The sequence below is a fragment of the Elgaria multicarinata genome, chromosome 7, assembly GCF_023053635.1.
Source record: "Elgaria multicarinata webbii isolate HBS135686 ecotype San Diego chromosome 7, rElgMul1.1.pri, whole genome shotgun sequence".
Taxonomy (NCBI): Eukaryota; Metazoa; Chordata; class Lepidosauria; order Squamata; family Anguidae; genus Elgaria; species Elgaria multicarinata.
In genome coordinates, this window is record NC_086177.1 from 32,227,795 (window position 1) to 32,254,647 (window position 26,853).

The window sequence follows — 26,853 nt, forward strand, 5'->3', positions numbered from 1 at the left end:
AGTACGTTATTCCCCCACCACCTTAAAGAACCCGATTGGAGTGGAGGAGGGGAAAGGATTTCATTCTGTACCACCACCATCCACTCCAATTGGGGCCTTTTCTATAATGTCCACGAATGACCCACTTTCCCCTTTAAGACCTCAATTGGAGCTCGGGGTGGGGGAATGATGTGCCTCAAGAAAGCATGTCATTCCCTCCTGCCATGCTAATGGCAGCCTTAAAGGGGAAGGTGTGTCATTCCAGGACATTATTGAAAATTATAGAAAATCCCCCCCCTGACACCATGGAAAGAACAAAAACCAGGACAAATCCAGGGAAATCCTGGCAGTTGGTCACCCTATTTAAGTCAGCTAAAAAATGTGCAACTGCACATGTTCAAACGCTCCGTAAAGACAGGGGCTCTGATGAAGTATGAAGGCGTTAAGGTCTTGTGAGGTAGGGGTAGTGGAGATCGCATGAGAGAGTTCTCCCTCTAGCTCAGCAAGGAATTGAAGCTTCAGAGAGTGAAGCATTCTAAGGCCTTTCATTATTAGTACAACCTAGTATGAAACAGAGCACAGACACCTTAAAATAGAACCGCCCCTCTGATTAGCCACTGATCAGCCCCTCTATTACACCCTTTCAAAGCATAAGAATGTGTTGGATTATTTAATGCTTGCGTAGGCAGTTGATGCAGTAGGTTGGAGTTGCTGCATTTGTTAGAAAGAGGAAGTCGACGAACTAACTCTTCGCACGCTGGTTATAAGAAAGAGAAACAACTTTACAGACCCACTTCAACAGGCAGCATGAAGATGCTTAAAGTTGTTCCCCTCATCTTTTGGCTGATTTATACTGCCACCAGAGTCACAGGATGGCCTGAGCACACAATCTGCAAGAACAATCAGCTGGAAATAAAGTACCGAAGCTGTGGTGAGATCTTCTTTCATTTCATTTCTCCCTATTGTGATGTTGTTCTTGTAACAGCAGAAAATGGGCAGTTCCAGTACAGTAGTCTGCTTGCTGGGTTTGAATGTGGGTGACCCATTTTTAGGGTGACCATATTTGGGAAAGCAAAAAAGAGGACACCTAGTGTGTGTGTGGTGAAGCAGCTTTCTGAGTCCTGCAGAAAGTACGTGATTCCCCCGCCACCTTAAAGAACCCGATTGGAGTGGAGGAGGGGAAAGGATTTCATTCTGCACCACCACCATCCACTCCAATTGGGGCCTTTTCTATAATGTCCACGAATGACCCACTTTCCCCTTTAAGACCTCAATTGGAGCTTGGGGTGGGGGAATGATGTGCCTCAAGAAAGCATGTCATTCCCTCCTGCCATGCTAATGGCAGCCTTAAAGAGGAAGGTGTGTCATTCCAGGACATTATTGAAAATTATAGAAAATCCCCCCTGACACCATGGAAAGAACAAAAACCAGGACAAATCCGGGGGAATCCTGACAGTTGGTCACCCTACCCATTTTAGAGTCCACGTTCAGCTGAAAAATATACTGGATGGCTTTGGGGAGTCACTCGCCCCAGTCCAAAGATCTCTTGGTGTTTGTGTGAATGTGCGGATTTATTTATTTATTTATTTATTTATTTATTTGTTACATTTATATACCACCCCATAGCCGAAGCTCTCTGGGCGGTTTACAAAAGTTAAAAACAGTAAACATTAAAAGTATACAAAATTTAAAACATAAGAACAACAGTATAAAAACAACAATATCCATTTAAAAACAACATTCTGGGGGTCTGTTAAAAACAAACTTAGCGTTGTTAAATGCTGTTAAATGCCTGGGAGAAGAGAAAAGTCTTGACCTGGTGCCTAAAAGATAACAACGTTGGCGCCAGGTGAGCCTTATCGGGAAGATCATTCCGCAGTTGGGGGGCCACCACCGAAAAGGCCCTCTCCCTTGTTGCCATCCTCTGAGCTTCCCTCGGAGTAGGCACTTGGAGGAGGACCTTAGATGTTGAGCGCAGTGTACAGGTAGGTTCATGTCAGGAGAGGAGTTCCATCAGGTATTGTGGTCCCAAGCCATGTAGAGCTTTATAGGTTAAAACCAGCACCTGTGCAAAGGTCTCAAACCTTTTCAATGGAGGGACCAGATCTACATCAATAAATGGCTGCGTGTGCGGATTGGTTTCCTCCATCGAAATAAATCAAGAGCCCATCCTGTGCAGAGAATCTTCCTGCCTGCATCAGACTTCCTGTGCCCAGAACACATCAGTGGATCAGGGCGATTCTTTTTCAATAGAGCCAGCTTCCAATGAGCTATGGAGTTGTAAATCAGATGATAAACAGAAAATATTTAGTATGCTGTAAAGTCCTACAGATGTGATTAAACATAATGGTAGTAAAAGGAAAGAGATAAAATAACAAAAGTCCTCAATATATGCCCTTTCCAAATTTAACATGAGCCTGGACTTTTCAAGCATGGCCATTTTTAATAATGATCAAATAAACTGCCGTGTAGTGAAGATCAACAAAGAAATGAGGGCAGGACGAATGCAAATTCATCTCACACTAATTATCAGCTGCCCAAAATAACGATAGCTTGAAACAATAAGATTTTATAAGAGTAATTCCAAAGAAAGAAAGAAAGAAAGAAAGAAAGAAAGAAAGAAAGAAAGAAAGAAAGAAGGGAAGGGAAGGGAAGGGAAGGGAAGGGAAGGGAAGAAAGAAGTTTTTTCCTGTAGCACATGTAATAAATAAGAGGTAGAAACTTGATTCCCCCACCCCACCCCTACTCAGAGGCCTTAGCTAGACCTAAGGATTATCCCAGGCAAATGGAGGGGTCATCCCTGCCTGCTCCCGGGATCCCCTGTGTGGATGCACAGGAATGATCCCAGGACAATCCTGGGATATAGGCCTGGTCTAACCATGGCCATAGTGGTATAAATTGGCCATAGCAGTATAAATTTTTGTATTTCTCCCAACTCTCTGTTACTCAACCTGACATGAGGTTCAATGTGCTACTCAGAAGGAACCATGTTGTCAAAAGCTGTCACTGTGCTCAGCCACGCAGTGGACGCGCATAGTGGCGGCATTTCCCATGGACTGCGGGCTTGTTTGTTCTTCCAATCTGCTGAAAAAGGAAAGGAACAAGATGAATGAACAACGAATGCGCTCGGCAGTGCTTCCTTTTCAACTCCACAGCTCTGCTGGCCTTCTGCCTCCACCGTGCCACTGATGCGCTTTACAAGGGGGACAAAGGGAATTCGCTTCATAGACATCTCATTCGTAGGAGGCACGTGACGTGAAAAGTGATTAATGGCAAACGAAAACCCGAGCTTTTGTTTTCCCAATTCATCCAAACACAAAGGCTGCCCCCGTGGGGCTTGATTTTTTTAGTTTATTTTTCCCTCCCCTGAAGCTCAAGCATAGCTTTACACATCCATTGAAATAAAACCAGTGAAGGGCACATGGAGTAAATAAATATTTGGAATGAAATCTTTTATCAGCTCATTCCTGGGAGACCAAGTCTGCTTCAGATATTATAAACAGATCCCTGATATTAGGAAAATGTAACTGATGCTATGAGGGTGGCTTGTTCCTCCACCCACACCCCCTTATGCTCAGGAGGGAACACACACACACACCTGCCATTTTATGAGTCAGACTAACAGTCCATTCTAGCCCACTGTATCTCTCCAGGGCCCCAGGAAAGGTCTTTCCCAGCCATGCTAACTGCACTCCTTTTAGCTGGAGTTACCAGGGTTGATCTTCTACGCTGCCCTTCCCCAACCTGGTGTTCTTCAGGTGTGTTGGACTGCAACTCCCATCATTCCAGCTGGCATGGCCATCGACTATGCTAGCTGTGAATGGTTAAACTTGCAGTCCAACATATCTGGAGGGCACCAGGTTGGGAAAGGCTGTTTATTTATTTATTTATTTATTTATTTATTGCATTTGTATACCACCCCATAGCCGAAGCTCTCTGGGCGGTTCACATAAGATAAAAACACTTAAAAACAATATACAAAAATTAAAAACCACAAAAACTATTTCATGTGCTTCACTACTACACTAAGCTGTGGCCCTCAACTCTAAACAAGAGGCTCCGCCCCTCCCTCAGGAATGATGGGCAGTGATACTTGTACTGTACTACTGAGTGTTGTAAGAGAGACTCACCATTTGCTCACCAGGCCTCTGGCCCTTTTACCTATGGAGATATAAGGAAATATCAGCTGTAACAGCCATATTTTCTGCCGTAATATGGCTTTAGGAGGGTCCCATTTTGAGTAGAGAAGTGGCATGTAGGGAGTGGATTGCTTAAAACCTTTCCCCCCTCAGGAAAAATCCTCCCTGCAGCTCTTTGTCTCCTTGCAGGTTTCTAAACACTTGTGGGTGGAATTCTGTGAGAGGAAAAGCATCTTGGGGAGATAATTTGAGGCATAAAGATTGCGGGAAAGGGATTAAATATTGACCAAAACACACTGTTCTACTCAAAATGGGACCTTCTTCCTGTGCTGCCATCAGGGCCTCAGCAGAATCAGCAGAAGGGCCCCCAAACACAGGAGCAGTGCCGACTCCAGGTTTCTGTGGGCCTTTGGGCAAGACGCGGCCATTGTCACCAGCTACTCTCACTACCACTTGCTTGCTTAGCAGGCAGAGAGTCAGTGAGAAAGTAGGCAGTGGCATCCCTGTTCCACCTCACCATCACCATTGTCTTGGCCAAAGTGAACAAGCAGGCTGCTATTATGAAGGAGATAAGTAAATCCAGGGGGCTCGTGTTAGTGGCCCCCTGCTAGGTGTGGGCTCCCCACAGGTGACCAACCATGTCTTCCCTCGACGCCGACCCTGCAGAGCAGGGCTGGCATACCACATTTTAAAGTAAAACAAAGTAATACACGTTATCTCAAATCATCCTCTGCCCTCTATGAGACTGTTAAGTCCAGAGTCTAAAATCACCTAGCTCCTTTTCTTCAGAAAACATTGACCCGGTTCAGTCACCTTGAACAGTGACCAATTCAAGATCATGAGTGAGCTTCAGGGCTGAAAAAGAGCTTGAGCAAACATCTGGGCTGTCTATATGCACCAAAAGCCCCAGGTTGGCTGCACGGTGGTGCTGCATCAATTATACGACGCAGCAGCCACCTCAGAGCCAGCATGGGGGTTTTCCATAAAGCTGCAAAGCAAAATAGTTGGGGACTTACCACAACTTTTTTCTGCGTAGTGAGGCGAGTACGGTGCATCCGTTGTCTAACCTCACTCCAGCATCGTGGTGGAGGTGTGGCTGGGCAGATGGCGAGCCCTGATTGGTCACCAGAAACCTCTGCGCTTTCGCTGATGCGTTGGGATTAGCCACTCTGCAGCAGTGAAAGCGTGGGGGGTTGCTTATCACGGAGACAACCCACCGCCATATAGGCAGCCCCCATATCCAACTCTGTACCACCGCACTAAACTGGCTGTCATCAATGGTCTCCACAACAGTTCTAGAAAGAGCTTAATCATAAAGCATGGAATTCAGAGGATTTGGGCTTTTCTCTGCTTCCATTATATCAAATTAGCAAGCAGAAGGACAAAGAGCTTTTCTTTAAAAAAAAAAAAAAAGTTCATACCTGGAGAGGGGGGAAATCGTACACACACACACACTTTTTCTCTCTCTACATAGCAAAAGCGGGCTCCGCTCCCTCCCACCCGCTCTCTCTCTCAAGATCTCTGTGACAGATTAAATCCGGGCTCATCAACCATGGCGACACAGATCAAGAAAAAACAAACCCAGAAGCCAGTCCATTTCAGATTTGTCTTTCCCAGAGGTTGCAGGCTTAGATTAAACTCTGTCATTTAACGTGAAGCATAACCCTGTCCTCTTTCCAGAAATCGACACCATGGCAGCGAGAAGAAAAATATCCATAAGCTTCAAGGTACAAAAATGGCTCCCCAATGCGTGCTTAAGGAGAGTCAGCAATAAAGACAGATTAGGTGCCAGATGGTTTTACAGATCATGAGAGACACAAATCAGAGTGTGTCAATACAGGACAACTTATAAAGCACTCGGATACCTGACACACAGGATGGCAGGGGGTTAAGGTGGCTGTGTGTCCTACTTTACAGAGGACAGTCCTCCATTTGAAGGGAATTCAGAGGATAGATAAGTGGCCACCCTGCATGGGTTGGGCCCAGCCAGAGCCTGCTCCTTGGGCAAGCAAGTACTGCAATATTTATTTATTATTTCATTTATTTAGAATTCTTATACCCTTCCCTTCCTCCACAATGAGCACAGAATGGCTTACAATATTAAAGAAACAAATACCAATAAAACAAGCATAAATTCATACAATCACACAAAGCAATTAATATGCAACAATAATAATCTAACCTAAAAACACCCAAACCAACCAGTCAGGAGCTAACTCCTTGGCTAAATAAAAAGGGTTTTAACATACATTTAAAAATAGGCATGATGGGGGCTAATCACACCTCTCCAGAGAGGGAGTTCCACACACAGGGGGCCACCACTGAAAAAGCCCTCTCTGAAGTCCCCACCGTCCTCACTTCATTTATCAAGAAGGAGGGAAAGTGAGCAGGGCGTCTCCTACAGATCAGAGAGCCCAACAGCAGCCCACTTCTCTTTGGGGTCCAACGCAAACCCTTCACGCTCATCAAAATGGTTCACGTTCTACTGCTTTAAGTGAGCTCAAGGGCACCATTGCAAATTTCAGCAGATGGGTTGGGAAGGCAAAATTCTCAGCCAGGACTTAAAGACCCACTCTTGACTCTGCTCAAGATGAAACTGGCGAACGGGAGAAAGAAGAGAAAGCAGCATGTGTTAAGAGCATCTCTTGCAGTTACCTTTTGTGTACTTATAATAGAGCAACGCTATCGATGCAGGTCAGCTTGTGGTCATTTCTTTTCTCTTTTTTATTTTAAGCTCAGGGGCAACATTGCAGATTTCAACCGGAGGGATGCGGAGGCCAGGACTTAAAGGCTCACTCTTGACAACATTCAAGATTAAACTGGGAAAGAAGGGTTGTAGGGGGGAGAGAAAAGACAGCATGTATTAAGAGCATTTCTTTGGGGAGAGGAAAGGGGTGTACCCTCCCTGGCAGGATTTCCAACCCCCATTTTATTTATTTATTTTTAATGAGGCTTCACAGAGGTGCGGAGCCTTGCTCCAATCTAAAGAAGTCAGGGTAAGTACCCAACTTTTTTATTGAGGAGCTTTGGGGCTTTGCCCCTGGATTGCTTTGGAGTGGCGGCTGTGTCATGGTACATCACCTGCCGGCACTCAGAAGCAATCCAGGGGCAAAGCGCCCATATGGACGCACCCTTGAGGCGCACTGGTCACCTGGTCTGAGTTTCCCCCACTATGGTCAGATAGATTGTATTTCTATTTAAAGGCACAATCCTATGCATGTTTAAACAGAAAAAAGTCCCACACAACTATCAGCATGCTTGGAGTTTAGGACTCCCCCACCCACCCACCCCTGTCTAAATGTGTATAGGATTGTGCCTTTAAATTATAGTAATTATTCCTAAATCTGCATCTAGACGTAAAAATGAGCATGTAGTAGTGTTATGCAAATCTGTAAACTCTCGTCCTCTTGTTTTGGTGATGTGTAATTCACACACACACACACACACACACACACCAGTGGGAAGCATGCTTTGGCGGTCCACTGTTATAGGACATGCTGCCTCAGGACAATGAGCTTTATCATACCAGCGTTATACTGTGCAATCACTGCGAATTGCATGCAAAGGACTCTGAAGTTTTCCAGTTTATAGTCTGCTTTTATTGTGAAGTACTCCCATGCATCCTGCCTTAATTTTGCTATAAAAGCAAAAGACTCGCTGTATTTTGATACTAGTTTTTGAGCATATCATCCGAGCGGCCACTGGGGCGCAGGAGCAGGATTTGAAGAAAAATTAAACAAATGCTTACATTTGTGTGAGCGTTAAAGATAAAGACATCAAAATTGGCACAGTAATAGATATTAAGGAGAACTTTAAGCATACCAAATTTGAATTGGATTGGGTCATCCGTTGATTTTTAATGATTTTTTTACATTTCCCCCCTTAAACCGATTTTCTGGTATGCAAAGGATCTTGCCGCCCGGTAGCAACAACAGCAACAACACCGACAGCTTAGCGTTGTAGGGATAATTCGAGGGAAACTGGTACGTGGGATGAAGCTAAATATTTCCGATGCAAAAATTGGCAGTGATGAGGGAATGCTTTAACTGTGAAATGAAACATCATTTTGTAATCATTTCTTCACCAGGGCTGTTGCGAGGATTAATTAGAGGGTGTCTTATTAAGGGGCTTGGAGGTGGAAAGCACGATGTAAGTGCTAAGAACGATTCCTTTGTGTGTTCATTTCCGGTTTCCTTTCTGACCTGCTATTTTAGTGTGAAGCCAGGGAAAAAAATGAGCTGAAATAATTCACTTGCCTGCCATTGTCTGACTGCTCCCAGAAGTGTAATATGGAAAGGCCAAAGGTATCGATGTATGCTGTGGAGAAGTGGGATTTCTCTCCCACCTCCCCTCTAGAACTGCATGAACTCGGCCAGATCAATGCCTGGAAACCCGTGCTATTAATCTGCTGGATTCTGTTTCCACGAAAAATAATTTAAAGCCGTCATCTGTTAGAAAACTATCAACTAGCTGTCTGGAATTATTGAACCAAAATTAACATTAAGAAGGAGTTGAAGGAGAGGAAATTGAAGCATTCTCACGCATCGTGTTTTCATTAGCAATTCCAAAATGGTGGACAGGTTTTCTTCCCCACTCACCAACCCCCTGGTGAGTCACAGGGACATCAGACACTTCATTGGTTAGGACATCCTCCATTTGGGAAAGGCCTTCCTGCCCTGGCTACTGGCAGAGGGAGATGAAAGAGATGAGAAGGCAGAACTCAATGGGTAGTTTGTACTGCTAAATAAATCTTGCCAACATTGTGCCTCATAATTAGAGAGATTTGGGTAGCCATTTTTGATGGCTTGTCAGGCACCAGCACTGAGCAATAGAATGATGGCTAAGGTGTTGTGTCTACAGAGGACAGTGCTGTACATGAAGGCATCCTCTGTTTGAAGGGCTGTCCAGTCTAAGTCCCATTTAAATTCAAAAACCATAAGAAGGGGGAATAGGGGCCTTGGAGGGGGAATAGGGGCCTCAACCATTAGCATCTGGACAGCAGATTGAGCAGGCACACAGGTTCACTTGGTCACTGTTTTTCCCACTAGGTTGATGTATTATACTTTTATTTAAATTATCGAAATTATTTCTAAATTTGGATCTATAGCTATAAATAGGGATGTGCTCCGCTTCTAATCGGACCGGAGAAGCAGGAGCGGAGCGAGGGGCTTCGCCTGCCCTTAAGGCGGAGGCGAAGAGGATTGGGGGGCCGGCGGAGCGTGGCGGAGAGGATCGAGGTGAAGGCGGATCCTTCGCCTCGATCCAGAGCTCCGCCGGAAAGGTAAGTGGGGTTTATTGGGCCCTGCCGCTGTCGCTGTCGCCCATGCGGCGACAGCGGCAGGGCCCGGTAACCCCCCCCCGCCCTCCTCTCCCTTACCTGCCTCCATCCGCGGTCCGTCAGCGTCTTCAATTGAGCCCGCAGTTCCAGCAGGAAGTCTGGGCCGCTTGCGGCCCAGACTTCCTGGTGGAACCGCGGGCTCAATTGAAGACGGCGACGGACCGCAGACGGAGGCAGGTAAGGTCCCCCTCTCCCTTGGTCCCTTACCGGGCTCTGCCGCCGTCGCCGCGTCCTCCCAGAGCCAACGCTCTTGTTAAAATCCAATCCAGCTTTGTCCCTTGCTGCCCGATACACTGTCCATTTATCATTTATTCATCCAATTTATCCCCGGCCTTTCAGATGTAAAGCTACCCCAAGGGAGCTCTCTCTGTGGGGCATTCTCCATCTAGGAAAATCATGCTTATTCTTCACTCTGTTGCCTGAAAGAGGTCCAAGTATGACAAGTAAAAAAGTGAATTCTGCAAGAGAGAACAGATTGAAGATGGTGGGTGGAGGGGAGCCCGAGGAATCAACAGTGCTGGTGGGGAAGTGAAAGGTTGAAAGTATAGTGTCATTTTCTCCCGGGAAAGAAGGGTAAACATTTTGACTTTGTGAGAATTCAGGATGTGTGCATTTACAGTCTGCGGGTGAATGGGTGGGTGGCTAGATATAACTCCATAAGTGAAGCACAATGAAACCAGGTCTCCAAACAGTAAACTCGGGTTCTTTTTTAGTCTGTGCATTTTCCTGCACAGATTAATCAAGGGCAGGGCTCACCTGGGGTTAATTCCAGAATCTGCTTTCAAAAGCATGGTTCAGCATCAGAACTTGTGAGGTTATAAAGAAGAGAGTGACTTAGAGCATACCTAGAGCACCTTTCCTTTATCAGTTGAAAAACCAGCAGCAGCCTGCGGGCTACATTACCAGAGAAAACAGGGAGGGCATATGCGTCAGACAATATGACAACAAGGGTATCATTACTAGGGTGACCATAGGAAAAGGAGGACAGGGCTCCTGTATCTTTAACAGTTGCATAGAAAAGGGAATTTCAGCAGGTGTCATTTGTATATATAGAGAGAGAACCTGGTGAAATTCCTTCTTCATCACAACAGTTAAAGCTGCAGGAGCTATACTAGAGTGACCAGACTTAAAAGAGGGCAGGGCACCTGCAGCTTTAATTGTGGTGATGAAGAGGAAATTTCACCAGGTTCCCCATATATACAAATTGCACCTGCTGAAATTCCCTTTTCTATGCAACTGTTAAAGATACAGGAGCCCTGTCCTCCTTTCCATATGGTCACCCTAATCACTACTGCAAGATGTAGTGATGGCCACCAGTTTGGATGGCTTTAAAGGGGGAGGTTAAGGCTATCAAAGTTTACTAGTCATAATGGCTGTTTGCTGCCTCCAATATCAGAGGAAGTATGTCTACGTATACCAGCAGTTGCTGGGGAACATGGGCAGAAGGCTGCTGTTGTGCTCATGTCCTACTTGTGGGTTGCCCAAAAGCAACTGATTGGCCACTGTGTGAACAGAATGCTGGACTAGAGAGACCATTGGTCTGATCCAGCATGATTTTTCTTATGTTCTTATCTAGAGCACCAACATTTATTATTTTAGAAATCAAACAAAATGCATGATGATGTCAAAAAAGGTTGTGTGAATCAGCTGCCCCAAGCAAAACCCGCCAGCACATGTACAACCAGTTTTCTCAAATGGTTCAGGGCACCCAATCCAGCATCAATCTTTGCAGGGGATGGACGGAGGGACAGCTGTTTCAGACTGAAATGAGCCCAATTCACCATCCTGTGAATTGCCTCTTGCCCGGTATGCCCAGTTTTCATGATATCTGATACGGAGCAGCACGTGCCAGCTGTTGTACATCTGTCCCCACTGCAAGTGGGAAGGCTCATCCGCACACGCAGGCACAATACGCTGGTAGAACGGGCACAACGGTTTGTGGATCTGTACCACGTACAGCACATTTGGAGTAGAAGAAGAAGGTGTCCTGTTTCTGACCTTCCTCATGCAACGCATGAAAATAAAAGGAAGTGAAACATTCTCATGCTGAAGTTGAACGATGGTTACCCAGAGCAGGCCAAGGAGGAGAGGGGGGAGGGGGGGGACAGAAACGAGAAGTCAAAATCCACGTGGTTCCTGTTGGTGGAGGGAAATGGTCTCATAAACGGTTTGCAATACTCAGTGAAGACAGGATTACAAAATAACTGTAAGAACTGTTTAAGGAGTAAAACCATTTGACAAGGCTCCGTTGCTAAATGGTGTGTTAAAAGATTGCTCCCCAAATCGAACCTACCCATCTCCTAGCGCAACTAACCAAGGCAAGGCATAGCTGAAATAAACATGTGACAGACTATTATTATTATTATTATTATTATTATTATTATTATTTGCATTTTTATACCCCCCAATAGCCGAAGCTCCCTGGGTGGTTCACAAAAACTAAAACAATTCAAAGTATAAAACAAACAGTATAAAAACATGATATAAAATACACATTAAAATGAATTAAAACATACCATACATGATTAAAACATCCTGAAAACATTCTAAAATTTCACTCAATAGGCCTGCCAGAATAGATCAGTCTTTATTGCTTTTTTAAATTCTAAAAGACTGTCAAGTTGACGAATCTCCTCCGGCAGGCCATTCCACAGTCTGGGAGCAGCGGAAGAAAAGGTCCTCTGGCTAACAGTTGTTGATCTAGTTTTTGCTAGATTTTGGATTCTTCCCAGAGGACCTGAGTGTGCCGGGCAAACTGTATGGGAGAAGGCGATCCCGCAAGTAGCCTGGACCCAAACCATGTAGGGCTTTAAAGGTAATAGCCAACACTTTGTACTTTGCCGGAAACTAATCGGCAGCCAGTGAAGAGATTTTAAAACTGGTGTAATGTTGTCACCCCTAGGTCACCCCTAGGTGTACCAGTGACCAGCCTGGCTGTGATATTTTGGACTAACTGAGGTTTCCGGACTAGGCACAGAGGTAGCCCAATGTAGAGTGCATTACAGAAGTTGAGCCTCAAAGTTGCCAGTGCGTGCACTACCGTCTTCAGGTCTTCCAACTCTAGGAAGGGGCGCAGCTGGCGTATCAGCCGAAGCTGATAGTAGGCACTCCTGGCTATCATGTTTATCTGGGCTGTCATTTGGAGCGATGGATCCAGGAGCACCCCCAAACTGCAAACACAGTCTTTCAGGGGGAGTGTAGCCCCATCCAGAACCGGTTGACACACCTCCAAACCCAGGTTGCGGCCTTTGACAGCAAGCACCTCCGTCTTGTCTGGATTCAGCTTCAGTTTGTTTTTCCTCATCCAGCCCATTACCGCCTCCAAGCATTCATTCAGAGGAGACACACTATCCTTAGCTGACGCTGTTGTCAAAGGCACAGAGAAATATATTTGGGTGTCATCAGCATACTGATAGCACCCCGCCCCATGCCTCCGGATGATCTCTCCCAGCGGTTTCATGTAAATCTTAAATAGCATTGGGGAATGGATGGCACCTTGCGGTACGCCGCACAGCAGCTCCTTTTCTGAGGAGCAGCTATCCCCAAGCAGCACCATCTGGAACCTGCCCTAGAGGTAGGACCGGAACCACCGAAGGACAGTGCCCCCGATTCCCAATCCCCTCAGGCGATCCAGAAGGATACCATGGTCAATGGTATCGAAAGCCGCTGAGAGGTCCAAGAGTACCAGCAGGGACACACTCCCCCTGTCAATACTCAGGCGTAGATCATCCGCTAAGGTGACCATGGCGGTCTCAACTCCGTATCCTGCTCTAAAGCCAGTTTGAAATGGGTCTAGAAAATCTGTGTCATCCAAAACTGCTTGGAGTTGGTGAGCAACTGCCCTCTTGATCACCTTGCCCAGAAATGGAAGATTTGATACTGGTCAATAGTTGTAAAGATCCAGAGGGTCCAGGGAGGGCTTTTTTAGAAGTGGTCGTACCACCGCTTCTTTTAAACACGATGAAAAATTCCCCTCCCTGAGAGAGGCATTAATAATACATTGTAGTTGTAATCTAACTGCATCTCCTCCCTGGGCGACCAACCAAGAAGGACAGGGATCGAGAGGGCAAGTCGTCTTCCTCACTCTTCCAAGCAGCTTGTCCACGTCCTCGGTACTCACCAACTGAAACTGATCCAGTGTAATCCTGCTCGCGGAGCTGCTGGACACTCCATTGTCAGCTTCTGCTATAATGAGTGTGTCTAAGTCGGCTCTTATCCGAGAGATTTTATCTGTGAAATGATCATTAAAGGCATCACAGCAAACTACCGAAGGCTTTAAAGTCGGGTTCAGGGTGCATCACTGCATTCGCATTCTTCCTGCCCCAACCTGTCTTTGGCCATGCGTCTCCCTGAAAAGCAGCCTTTCCCAACCCAGCACCTTCCAGATGTGTTGGACTACAAAGTCCATCATCCCCATCCAATGGCTGTGCTGGCTTCGGCTGATGCGAATCGTGGTCCAACTCATCTGGAGGGCACCATTTTGGGGAAGGCTGCTTAAGAGTCTATGGCCATTTCTACACCAGCCTGGTGTAGAGGGGGGAGGATCTCGTGATACCCTGATCGTGAGATCCTCCCCTTAGTCCACATGTGGGCACAACATCCCAGGAGGAAGGAGGGTGTCACACCCGCCATTTTTTTGAAAAAAAAATTAAAGGAGCTGAGCGCACATGCACTCCAACGAAAAGTAAGTGTTGTTGTTGTGTGTGTGTGTTTTTTAAAAAAGCCCAACCCCGCTGCCTCCCACCCCCGATTCCTCCCACCCCGGTTCCTTCCCTCTACTGATCCCCGCTACTTGCAGGGAGGAGGGAAGAAGCCGGGCTGGGCGGCCACACCTCCCGCAGTCTCAGGACAATCCCGAGACCATAGGAAGAATTGAGTTTTCTCAGGGACTCACAGGGACTTGGCCATGACCAGCCCACATTTTGGGACTGGTGTAGAAATGGCCTATGTTGCTCAATCTAATCCTGGCCACACAAATAAACATGTAGCCACCTTTGGAACGTCCATCCACATTGAGTCAATACAGTAAGGAAGCCTGGTAGTTCACAGGGAACAAGCAAAGCAGAATAATAGCATTCAATAGAAGTTAAAGAACTGGTCTTCTACAGGAGGTCTACCCTAGGGTTCTTTCTGGATAAGTTCCACCCAACCGGCCATTGGGAGGGAGGGACGGGCGGGATGGTTCCAGTTATTTCTAAACCAAGTCTCCTCTCCACTATAAACCAAGGTGGTCACTTACAGCTTGCACTTTGCTTTGCTTTTCTTCCCAGATCCACTGCAAGATTTTGCGTTTAGCTTTGACAGTTGTTCCAGTGTGGTGGCCCAAACCGTCAACATCAGAATAGCAACCATTTTAAGTAAGTATAACACATCATATTTCACTGTGCCAAACTGAGAAGTTCCATTACGAAGGGGCAGGTGTTAAGTGATGAATAAGATAAATGCTCTCTAAATTAGGAGTCTCCACTGTGGATAATTGACATCAGTGAGCAAGCTTGTCTCTGGAAAGGCCATAGACTGGAACTTTTTTTTTTTTTTTTTTTTGCCAAATGTGCACCTTTAGGTAGCTTGTCTATGCTGGATACTTAGACCTGGTTCACATATGAAGTTCATCACCTGCTGACTGAAGTATCAATAAAAGACTGGCAGTCCTTTGAAGAGCTCTAGTTAATATTAGGGACATTTTTGCTAGGGAGATTCCTAGGGAACTGCAAACAGTTTTGTTCTTGTTCTAACAAATCTGGAATGTGAAAGCAGTTTTAAAAACATGGAACGGTGGTGGGAGGGAGGGAAGAGAAAAGTGAGCTGTGTGGATCACAACCAAAGTCATACACGTGGCCATCTAATGGGAGGCCCTCATAAGACGATTAAGTCCAGGGTCTAAAATTACTTAGCTGCAAAACTGAGCACATTTCAGATGTTGCTTGCAGAGAGGTGGCACTTAAGTTGGGCAGAGGGGTCCATTCATAAGACCATGTGTGAACATGGTATATACTGATACTGAGCCACTCCCTATTGAAATCTGAAATAAATCTCCATCCATTTTTATGCATCCCACCAGTTAAACCACATTTTGGAATGTAACCAGGATTTGCCCAGGATCCTAAACCACCCACCACTACCACCATTCAGAGGAGCCATCCAAGGATGGGGTCCCTGAAGCTCCCAGGAGGCAATCTCCAAAGCAGTGTTGCCTAGGGTGACCCTATGGAAAGGAGGACAGGGCTCCTGTATCTTTAACAGTTGCATAGAAAAGGGAATTTCAGCACGTATCATTTGTATATATGGAGAACCTGGTGAAATTCCCTCTTCATCACCACAGTTAAAGCTGCAGGTGCCTTGCCCCCTTTGAAATCTGGTCACTCTAGTATAGCTCCTGCAGCTTTAACTGTTGTGATGAAGAGGGAATTTCACCAGGTTCTCCATATATACAAATGACACCTGCTGAAATTCCCTTTTCTATGCAACTGTTAAAGATACAGGAGCCCTGTCCTCCTTTCCATAGGGTCACCCTAGTGTTGCCCAGTAGATGCTTCTGCAGATGGGGAGCCCCAGCAGACAGTGAGGCCTCCATTTTGGGTTCCAAATGAGGTAGCCCTGCCCTCCTCCACAACCTAGGGTCCTCAGGGTATCTTTCAGCCTCATTAGAATGCAAACCCATTTATCTTCCAAGCAGTCTCTCTCCAAGGAGGTGGGCCTTCACTCAGATGTCTCTCTGATAGAAGATATAAAGCAGTAATGCACAACTAATTTGGCTCCGAGGGCTACATGCGATTCTGGGGGTCAGAGGCTGCATGCATCCATACATGTGCACACATCCTTACAAACCAAATCACTCTTTCCTCACTGCTAGCAGCAATGGTGAAATTCAGTGGTGGCAGGGAAGATCAGGAACCCATCAGAGCTGCATTTAACTTCCTCGGGAGGCCACATGTGGTTGCCTGGCTGCGGGTTGCATAGCCCTGATATAAAGCATCCATCATAAGAACTGCCATGCTGGATCAGACCAAGGATCCACACAGTGGCCAATCAGCTGTTGGTCAGGGACCAACAAAGCAGGACACGGTGCATCAGCACCCTCCCACCCATATCCCCCAGCAACTGGCGCATATAGGCTTACTGCTTCGGATAATGGGGGTAGCACATAGTCATCGAAGCTAGTAGCCATTGATAGCTTTCTTCTCCAGGAATTTATCCAGCCACCATTTGAAGCCATCCAAATAGTGGTCATCACTTTATCTTGTGTCTGGTCTGATCCTGAAGCTTGCTGTCCATGCTTCTGACTCTCTGCTGCCTGACCCGCACCTTGTCACACCTCATCAAAATACTCCCTTGCTTTCCATCCTGGAACAGGAGACGTTCTATAAAACCAATAAAAAGGCTGGACCAAAAAAAAATATGGTGGTAAAGATCTCATCCCTGGAACCATCAGGCTTCCAACCAAGACCGTGCTGGAATCTGACAGGCTTCATCCAGGACTCATCAGATTCAGTCTGCGCTCCTGTCTGGATTCACCAAGTTTAAGCTTTGCTCTGCCCTGGAGCTGCTGCCCCTCACATATTTTGAGATGAAAAATGAGCCCCTTGATGTGCCCGCAGGTTTGCAGAGATCAGATTCATTGAATCAGCCAATCCCTGACCACAACATTGCACTAAATGGAGGAATCCTGCTCACGCTTACTGAGAATTAAAGCCCCCCTGTGTTCAGTGGGGCTCAATCGCCACGTCTGTGTGCTTAAGATTGCAGCCTAAATGTGAGGACTGTTGCTGTTCTTTGCATTCAAGAGGTAAAGCATGGTATATAAAAAAGAACAGGGTTTTGCTTTCTCTCTCTCTCTTTTGAAGAAAACTAGTATAATAGCAGTGACTTATTTTGCATGCAGATGCTCATTAGATTCGTATTATGTCTACTCTACAGGGTACAGCATCACTGAGCTGACTGTGGATGTAAGTCTCACCATTAATGGCAGGCGCGTCCCAATTTACTCCAAGAAACTTTGTGAGCGGGATCACCCACGGCTTAGTTTCTGTGGAAAGAAGAGAGGAGGTAATTAACTTTTCATAGATAATTTGCTGAAGATGCTGTGGCGAAGCAGGGAAAACAAGGCCATTCCAAACAAATACACCAGGTTGCACCTGCTGTACACAACAACACGCTAACCCACACCCAGTGGGCTTGAACCATGGGTTGTTTGTTGAACTGTGGGCCAGCATGTTGTCTGAACGCAGCACATTTTCCATAGGGTGGGTTATTGCATTGTCTGAATGCAGCCAGAAACCACACTCAGCCACTGAGTGTGCATTAGCACGCTGCGTTAACAGCGTTCTGTTTATTTTAACACAAGATTGAGGGGAGACACGATAGCACTCTTCAAATACTTGAAAGGTTGTCACACAGAGGAGGGCCAGGATCTCTTCTCGATCCTCCCAGAGTGCAGGACACGGAATAATGGGCTCAAGTTAAAGGAAGCCAGATTCCAGCTGGACATCAGGAAAAATTTCCTGACTGTTAGAGCAGTATGACAATGGAACCAGTTACCTAGGGAGATAGTACCAGCTAAGCAAAAAAAAATCCCATTTTTTGACCCAGATGGATAATAACAATGGGGAGCTGCCATGGTGGTTGACTCACCTGCATACTAGTAGCAAACTCATTCTCCAATGTAAACAAAATGGCACCTTCACTCACAAAAGGGAAGGATCAGCAGGCTCAGGGGGATACGAAGACTTGCAAAACATATTTAGGGAAGAAATCTTTATTGGCAGGGAACCTATGGTGGAAGAAATCCCCAAAACAATTAGGGGCCAGGTGTGCTTAGTGGTCATGGAAGGCTGCCTGGCTGGAGGGGAAAACAACTAAAACTAGGAGGGGAGGCATGGGTTGGAGTATCCTGGAAAAGGGCATGACTGTAATCCTGAACAGTAGACCTCCAAACTGCAATAAATTGTTGCAACCCCCCACCTTGTTACTTCTACTAGCAGTGGTAGCCATTGCCGTTCTTAGCACCAACAGCATTCTAAGCATTGTACAGGACACAGCAGCTAGGGTGACCATATGAAAAGGAGGAGAGGGCTCCTGCATCTTTAACAGTTGTAATGAAGAGGGCATTTCACCAGGTGCTGCATGCATACAAATGACACCTGCTGAAATTCCCTTTTCAGTACAACTGTTAAAGATGCAGGAGCCCTGTCCTCCTTTCCATATGGTCACCCTAACTGCTGCTCTCCTCCTTTTCATATGGTCACCCTCACAGCAGCGAGTGGCCCTTTTCTAGAAATAGCTTACAGTCAAGATAGAAATGGGAAAAACAGCTACTACTACAGAATAGTCCCTGATAAAAGAGTTGCAAAAGTGGCGTAGATTTGCTGGGAGCAATTTGGGCCTAAAACTACAGTGGAGAAGTAAGGGTTAGCAATCAGGACAGTGTGAACACTTAAAGCTTCATCCCACGTACCTGTTTCCCTCGAGTTATCCCCTACAGCACTAAGCTGTCGGAGTTGTTATTACCGGGCGGCAAGATCCTTTGCATACCAGGAAATGGGTTTAAGGGGGGGGATGTAAAAAATCAATGGATGACACAATCCGATTCAAATTTGGTATGCTTAAAGCTCTCCTTAATATCTATTACTGTGCCAATTTTGATGTCTTTATCTTTAAAGCTTACGCAGATGTAAGCATTTGTTTAATATTTCTTCAAATCCTGCTCCCCAGTGGCTGCTCGGATGATACGCACAAAAACTAATATCAAAATACGGCAAATCTTTTTGCTTTATTGCACAATTAAGGCAGGATGCATGGGAGCACTTCACAATCAAAGCAGATTATAAGCTGGAAAACTTCGGAGTCCTTTGCATGCAATTCGCAGTGATTGCACAGTATAACCCTGGCGTGATGAAGCTCCTGATCTCGCCAATTGCTGTGCAACTACCTACCATCCGTGCATGCTTCCTTTTCTCACAGCCATCTGCGCACGCCGCTAGCATGCAACAAATGAGAAACGAACGTGCGCTGGTGGCACAATAAGCCAATCATGCGCGGACGCCCCTCAGCTCTTTCCCTGCTACAGCTGCATCTCAATCAGACGCATAATAAATACCAGGCTGTGAGTTTCATGACCACGCAACAATTCCCCTACTAAGCTTGCCTCTGAGGAATAGCTCACACATTTATTTATTTATTTATTTACTTATTTTAATGTGGCACAGAGAGAGCTCACGGAATAAGAGGCAAATACTACATGAGCAAGCAATCATGCAAATGACCGAAACCAGACTGATGGAAAAATTTAATTCTGTGGCATCCACAGATCTCTTGGAAAGGCGTCTTATTCTGATGAAGTGCTTAATAAGAAGCAGTGGGAAATGTGTGAGAGAAAAGTGGAGTCCGTCTCGGGTAAAAACACAAACGGCTGCTTAAATATTCAATCAAAAAGCCCAGTCCTTCTGGGGGCTTGCAGGTCTTTAATCTTGGTAAGGCAGGAAAATTGTTTTCTCTAACTGAAGTATATTATGACATAAAGCCGCAGCTGATTGCATTAGATAATACCATGTATCTTCATCTGCTTCCAAATGTCAATAAGCCCTTATTGCACTGCCTTAAATAGCTACTTTCCTTTTAGGGACCTGAGATTTGGCCGGGGGTGGCGGAGGGGAGGATTACAGAATGGGGTCTGAATGTTAATATTTCTGCTTACATGTATATTAGCTGTGTGTGGTGTTTTGAAATTTCTATTTTGTATTGCACGTTTTGTTTGCTTATTCAGTACTTCTGTCCCGTCTTTTTACCAAGGTGGCTAATGAGAAGAGTTATAATACATAAAAAAAGAAAACTATCTAGAATAATAAAAAGTACTCTCTAAAAAAAAACTAATCTAAAATGGCGACAGAAAAAAGGGATCACATAACAGCAGCAAGAAGTGGACAAGTAGTAAGAGTCTTTCTACACACGGGTTTTATTGTGCACTTGTGATTGCTCACTCACAGTAGTTTGCAGTCCTTTACATCATCCACCAGGGCCTCTCCCGCACTCTGCTACCATTTCCCTGGCTTTTTTTAGGTCGAGGAAAGTGTGGCATTATTGAAAAATGGCAGAATGAGATTCTTGTGTAATTGCATAACTCCAGTATACCACAGCATCAGCTGTTAGTTATGCAATGGAACATATAAAAAGGCAAAGAAAATCCCAGGAAAAAATACATGTAAAGGAGCCAAACTTATTCCTGCAAAGAATCCGGAAGCAGAAGCATTTGTTTTAAAAGCAAGTGCTTTAAAAGCCTCATGTAGAAAAGCCCTAAGTATCACTAAAATAATTAAAAGAAAAAGCAAGTAATACTGGGGGTTAATTACTTATGTCTACAGTCAAAATGTGGAGGCTGCCTTTCAAGACTATCTGACAATGTCATTTATTTATCATTTGTTTTAATTATTAAATGTATTGAATATAGCTACTTGAAATCCGGGATACAGATGAAGAAAACATGTTTGACCTGTACTGGAACAGCAGCACTGGCTTCAAATTCATTTCTGGCCAGGAATCTAAGTCCATTTCGATTGTGGGTGTTAAGCCATAGCTGTTATCTAGACATAAAACAGTTTCTGCCATCTCTGCCTCTCTCACTCACCACTGGATCTATCTGTATTGCAGAACATATCTATTATGAAGGGCCAATCTCCGCGGGATTCAGTGATCTCCCCCAGGTATGTTCTGCCTAGTTTGTTCTCTAAAATACAAGTACAGTGGCCTACAACCTACTTTCCAAAGCAGACCTCTGTTTGAAGGGCCATCAAAGGACAGCCCTCTATTTGGTCACTCTACAAAAGAGGGCAGGGCTCCTGCAGTTTTAACTGTTGTGATGAGGAGGGAATTTCACCAGGTGCTACATGCATACAAATGACACCTGCTGAAATTCCCTTTTCTACACAACTGTTAAAGATACAGGGATCCTGTCCTCCTTTCCATATGGTCACCCTACCTGAGTAGCAAAACCAGGAGCAGCAGTGGTGCCATTATAACTGAATGCACCCAAAATGTAGGACATGTCAAAGAGGGCTGTGGCTGTTGTAAAATTATCTAGCGAAATGCACTACCTTAGTCACAGTCATTGGTAAGAGCTGGTGCTTCTGAAGGTGTGCTCCACATTTGTCATTGCCCATCGCCCATGACATGACCCACAGCTATATGCAAGTGTTAACTGGTAATGTTCAGCTCAGGAACACCAACTAGGGTGACCATATGAAAAGGAGGACAGGGCTCCTGTATCTTTAACAGTTGCATAGAAAAGGGAATTTCAGCAGGTGTCGTTTGTATATATGGGGAACTTGGTGAAATTCCCTCTTCATCACAACAGTTAAAGCTGCAGGAGACCTGCCCTCTTTTGTAAAGCTACAGGAGCTATACTAGAGTGACCACATTTAAAAGAGGGCAGGGCTCCTGCAACTTTAACTGTTGTGATGAAGAGGGAATTTCACCAGGTGCTACATGCATACAAATGGCACTTGTTGAAATTCCCTTTTCTATGCAACTGTTAAAGATACAGGAGCCCTGTCCTCCTTTTCATATGGTCACCCTAACACCAACAGAATTAGAGCCAAAACAGGGACACTGAGAAACAAAGGGTTGGTGGGAGATTTTCCTAATGCTAACTGCCACACAAGGAAGGGGAGGTGTCAATTTTTTTTACTGAGTTCACAATTGAGGCGGGGGGAGGCTTAAACCACCGCCTTCCTTGTGATTATCCCCCATCCCTGGTGAGTACCTGGTGTTCGATTTTTAAACCAAGTATATGATGGCTAATCACATTGTTCGCATCACCTGTATCTTTAGGGTCCCCAATGATATGAGAGTTCTGGCTGTGGATGAGAAGTCCAATTCCATGAGCAGAAGTCCCACTGCATGAGTGGACATCTGCCCAGGCAACTCTTGGATCCAACCAGCTGGAAATTGCTAGTGGTGTCAGCATCTTATGGTATCACCACAGTCCAGAGATCCATGTGCAGATAGATCTGTTGTGCTAACAGATATTTCCATTCATGTCAATGGGAGGTTCTGACCCACATGTGCACAAATTAGCTCCCTCCAGTGAAATTAATGTTAAAGCTGTTCTAGGCAGGGGAGTTCCTTCCATATATACATTCCATTCATGGAAAACTCGGATCCAGCTAGTTTTCCATCTGCATAGTTTTTTGTTTGTTTGTTTCAATGCAATTAGCACTGAATTTTGTACCACATGTGCAAAACTATAGCTGTCTAACAATTAGAAAATATCAGGGATGGAAAAGGTAATGTCAATCAAAAGGATAACCCTCTCATTCTAATTAAGCAGCTACACAAAAACTCATTGCTGCTCATGTAATTGAGATAATCAAAGGAACCAATCCTCAGAGCTTTTACACCAATGCTATCACATGAAACCTATATTTCGGAGTTGTAGGGTTGGAGCCACACACACTAAAATTACTTGCATGCATACATGTATCACATCCAATGTGAGCATGTGGGGACCTTTAACCAGAGCTTCGGTGCGCATGCTTCACTTTTATGCAAAATGCTCTTACTAAAATGGGGAATAGCTACTTCTTAAAATGGGGAAATTAGCTCAAGCACTCATTCAAAGATCTAAGTGGTCTAGAATAGTACACACAATGTCTTGCTTTGATTAAGCAACCATAACATCCTGGGGGGAAAGTAGTGAGGAAAATTTGCCCTTTAATGCTCTCTGTCAGTTGAAATTCCCATGAAAGACTACTGCCAACTCAGCCGCACAGGAAAGCGTTATGGCAGCAACACTGTGCAACCCTAGCTCTGGCCCATGTCGCATCTCATGTCTGCTCATGTTCAACCCTCCCTTTTTATTATTATTAAACTTTTTCTTGTTATTTATTTATTTATTTATTTAAGGATTTTTATGCCGCCATTCAGCCAAAAAAGGCTCTCATGGCGGCTTACAAAAGTATTTCTTGACAGTCCCTGCCCACAGGCTTACAATCTAAAAGACATGACACAAAAGGAAAGGGGATTGGGAGGGAGGAGGAGGAGGGGGGAAAGGAAAGCAAATTCAGGCACTACAATCTTAGTTGGAAAGTTCAGCAGTTACAGGTGACAGCAGGAGGGAGGGGGCTCTCAGCTGGAGCTGGACCCAGGCACGGTGGAGAGGTGCCTGGCTGCTGCTTCCTCCCTCACTGGTGGCCTCTCCCTTATGTTATGAATTTTATTTATTTATTTATTGCATTTTTATACCGCCCAATAGCCGAAGCTCCCTGGGCAGTTCACAGAAATTAAAACCATTCAAAGTATGGTAAAAGAACAGTATAAAAACATGATATAAAATACAATATAAAAGCACGACCAGGATAAAATCAGCAGCAGTGCAGAAATACAAATTTAAAACACAAATTTAAAACAGCCAAGTTAAAATTTAATTTATAGACTGTTAAAATGCTGAGTGAATAAAAAGGTCTTCACTTGGCATCTGAAAGAATAAAGTGTGGGTGCCAGGAGAACCTCCTTTAACAAAACAACACAAAAAACAAAATGGTGGAAACCACCCAAGAAATTGCATGCATAGAAATATCAATATTCCATCAAGTACAACATTCTAAAAAGGAAAGGAAAAAGGAGATTATGCCTAAGTTTCAAGAAAGCAGAGCAAATATCCATATATTTATCCACTTACGAGTGGGGCCTATGTACCACCCTTTCAAATGTTGTTAGCATTCTTAGATCCTGAATCCATTGCATTATGGGAGGTGAACATTTATCCTTCCAATGTTGTAATATCAGTCTCTTGGCTGCCATGTTCAATCCTCTCATGGCCTTGTGCACAACCGCCATGGGGTTCTATCCAATTGTAGTTTTGTGCTAGTGCAGGGGTCAGACCTCACTGTGTTGCCAAAGATGCGTTAAGTCCTTATTCTTCTCTACTTGGCACCTGAGAGACTGCCCCTGGAGTATTGTGTATGATTCTGGGCACCACATTTCCAGGAAGACACTGACAAGTTAGAACAGGTTCAGAGGAGGGCAACAAAGATGATCCTGGGACTAGGACAGGCTGAAAGAACTTGGGATGTTCAGTCTGGAGAAAAGAAGACTGGGAGAAGACATGTTAGCAGCGTTCAGGTACATAAAAGGATGCCACAGGGAAGATGGTCAAGAACTATTATCCATGGCCACAGAAATTAGGACCTGAAATAATGGGCATAAGTTACAGCTACCTAGTTTCTGATTAAATATAAGGAAAAACTCCCTCACAGTAACAGTCTACCTACAAAGATTGTGGGTTTCTCTATCTCTGGAGGTTTTCAAGAAGAGGCTGGACAGCCACCTGTCATGGATGATTTAATTGCTTTCACTGCACATTGCAGAGGGTTGGACTAGATGATCCTTGTGGTTCCTTCCAACTCCACAATTCTATGATTCTATGAAATTCAGCAGGGGCAAAAAAGCAGTGATTTTTCTTGTAAACACTAGGGCTGTACACGGACCCCCAGAACCACTTCATGGGCTGATTTGACCCTCCCCCGCTCCGCAGAACGAGATCCGGAGGGGCGGATCAACATTTTGCCCCCCTTCCCTACTTACCTGCCTCTGTAGCATACAGTGGAGGCAGTAAGTGGGGAAGGGGGCAAAATGGAGGCCTAATAAGCCCCCCTCCCCCCTCCCCCACACTTACCTGCCTCTGTCACGGTCCGACGCAGGCTTCAACTGAAGGCCAGGCCTCAAACCAGAAGAGCAGGCCGCAGCCTGCTCTTCCAGCTTGAGGCCTGGCCCTCAGTTGAAGCCTGCACCGGACTGTGATGGAGGCAGGTAAGCCCACCTCCTCCCTGCCCCCTTACCTGGCTCTGCTGCCATCGCCGCAGCAGCGGATGAGCCAGATAAGCTCCCCTCCCCTGCACTTACCTGCCTCCGTTGCGGTCCGGAAGACACAGGTAACCCCCCTGCCCCCTTACCTGGCTCCGCCGCCGTCGCTGCACAGATTGCAGCAGCACCGCCGCCAGGTGAGCCCCCCTCCCCCCTTACCTGCGTTTGGAGCTCCGGATGGAGGCGAACCGCTTTGCCTCGATCCGCAGCTCCCCCGACCCGATCCGGATCCACCTTTAGCAGAGGCGGATTGGGTCGCTCTGCTCCGGATTCGTGATCCGAATCGGAGTGGAGCACAGCCCTAGTAAACATGGCACACGGGGAGAGCCCACCTTTTTTGGAAGCAAAACCACGCTCCAGGGAGGCTTCTTGTGGGAGCATAATTCTGCTTTCAGACAAGACGAGCACTCTCCACATGCTGTGTTTTCTAGAAAAACCACTGCTTTTTTGCTGCCACCACTGCAAGCAAGTTCAGCAGTGGCGGTGGGGGCTGCAAAACAGGCCACACGATGCCCAAAATCCAAATGTTGCCCACCCCTGTGTTAGTGGGAAGCCCCCCTCCCCCACTAACTCCCCCTGGTTTTCTCCTTGTGCAACGTGGGGCATCCGATTCTTGCCAAAGTCCCCCTATCTGCTGCAGGCATCCATGTCACATCCTGTACTGTATCAGAGGGTCCCTCAACCTGCAAGTCCTGGTTTTCAGACAGCACGAGGGGCTGCGGGATTGATTTTGACCATTACAATACATTTGGCTTTCCTGAGTGAACAAAAACAGAAGAATAACTATCAGGACAACATTCAATAGTGACTTGTAAAAGGAGAGAGCTGGTCACTGGACACTTATTCTGATCTAACATTTTGCTCTCGGTTTTGTCTCTTTTACAGGGGAACTTTAACCTAACCGTGCAGCTCCTTAACGAAGACCGTCACACTATTATCTGTGCGGATTTTACCGTCAAGAATCAATGAGAGGGTGTGGGTGCTTTTAAAGCTGTCATTAAAAGAGGTGGCTAAAAGCAGCATGAGCTAGAGACTTTTTAAGAGAGAGAGAGAGAGAGAGAGAGAGAGGACCATCTGCAATCTGACAGATGAGGTGCAGTAAAATAATGGGAAATGAAGGTTGAGCTGAAAATGCCTCATGCTCTATTCCTTTTAAGGAAGTCGCAAAACCCTGGCATTTTAGTTTATTCCACCGGATTCACTGCAGTATATTTAGCTTTCCTCCCCTCCATTTTATTAGGTACTGCCTAATCAACTGAATGAACTAATTATTCATAAAGTATATCAGCTGAAAATGGGGTTGCTGGACCCACGAGAAGGGACTGCCTGGGAACGTACTGCATCCAGGAAGTTCATTGACAGAGTTGCAACAAGCAAGACATAAATGGAGCTAGGAAAAAGGAAAGGAACCTCTCGTGTAAGCCAAGAGTCATTACTGACTCTTGGAGGGACGCCAGCTTTCGTTGACGTTTTCTTGGCAGGCCTTATAGCGGGGTGGTTTGCCGTTGCCTTCCCCGGCCGTTATTACCTTTCCCCCAGCTA

At 45.6% G+C, this 26,853-nt stretch overlaps 1 protein-coding gene across 1 annotated transcript; it reads left to right on the forward strand.

Annotated features, from left to right (window-relative positions):
* Positions 1-712: 712 nt before the first annotated feature.
* Positions 713-26,361, forward strand: LY86 (lymphocyte antigen 86). Its single transcript, XM_063129765.1, has 5 exons — positions 713-910; positions 14,727-14,813; positions 17,374-17,502; positions 21,100-21,152; positions 26,197-26,361. The coding sequence occupies exons 1-5, from the start codon at positions 787-789 to the stop codon at positions 26,278-26,280; spliced, it is 477 nt and encodes a 158-aa protein (XP_062985835.1). The 5' UTR covers positions 713-786; the 3' UTR covers positions 26,281-26,361.
* Positions 26,362-26,853: the final 492 nt, after the last annotated feature.

Excerpts from the sequence above, each read along its gene's own strand:
- LY86 (XM_063129765.1), top strand. The coding sequence starts at position 787 with ATGAAGATGCTTAAAGTTGTTCCCCTCATCTTTTGGCTGATTTATACT. Across the intron at positions 911-14,726 it reads AATAAAGTACCGAAGCTGTG|ATCCACTGCAAGATTTTGCG; the intron begins GTGAGATCTTCT and ends TTTTCTTCCCAG. Across the intron at positions 14,814-17,373 it reads CAGAATAGCAACCATTTTAA|GGTACAGCATCACTGAGCTG; the intron begins GTAAGTATAACA and ends TCTACTCTACAG.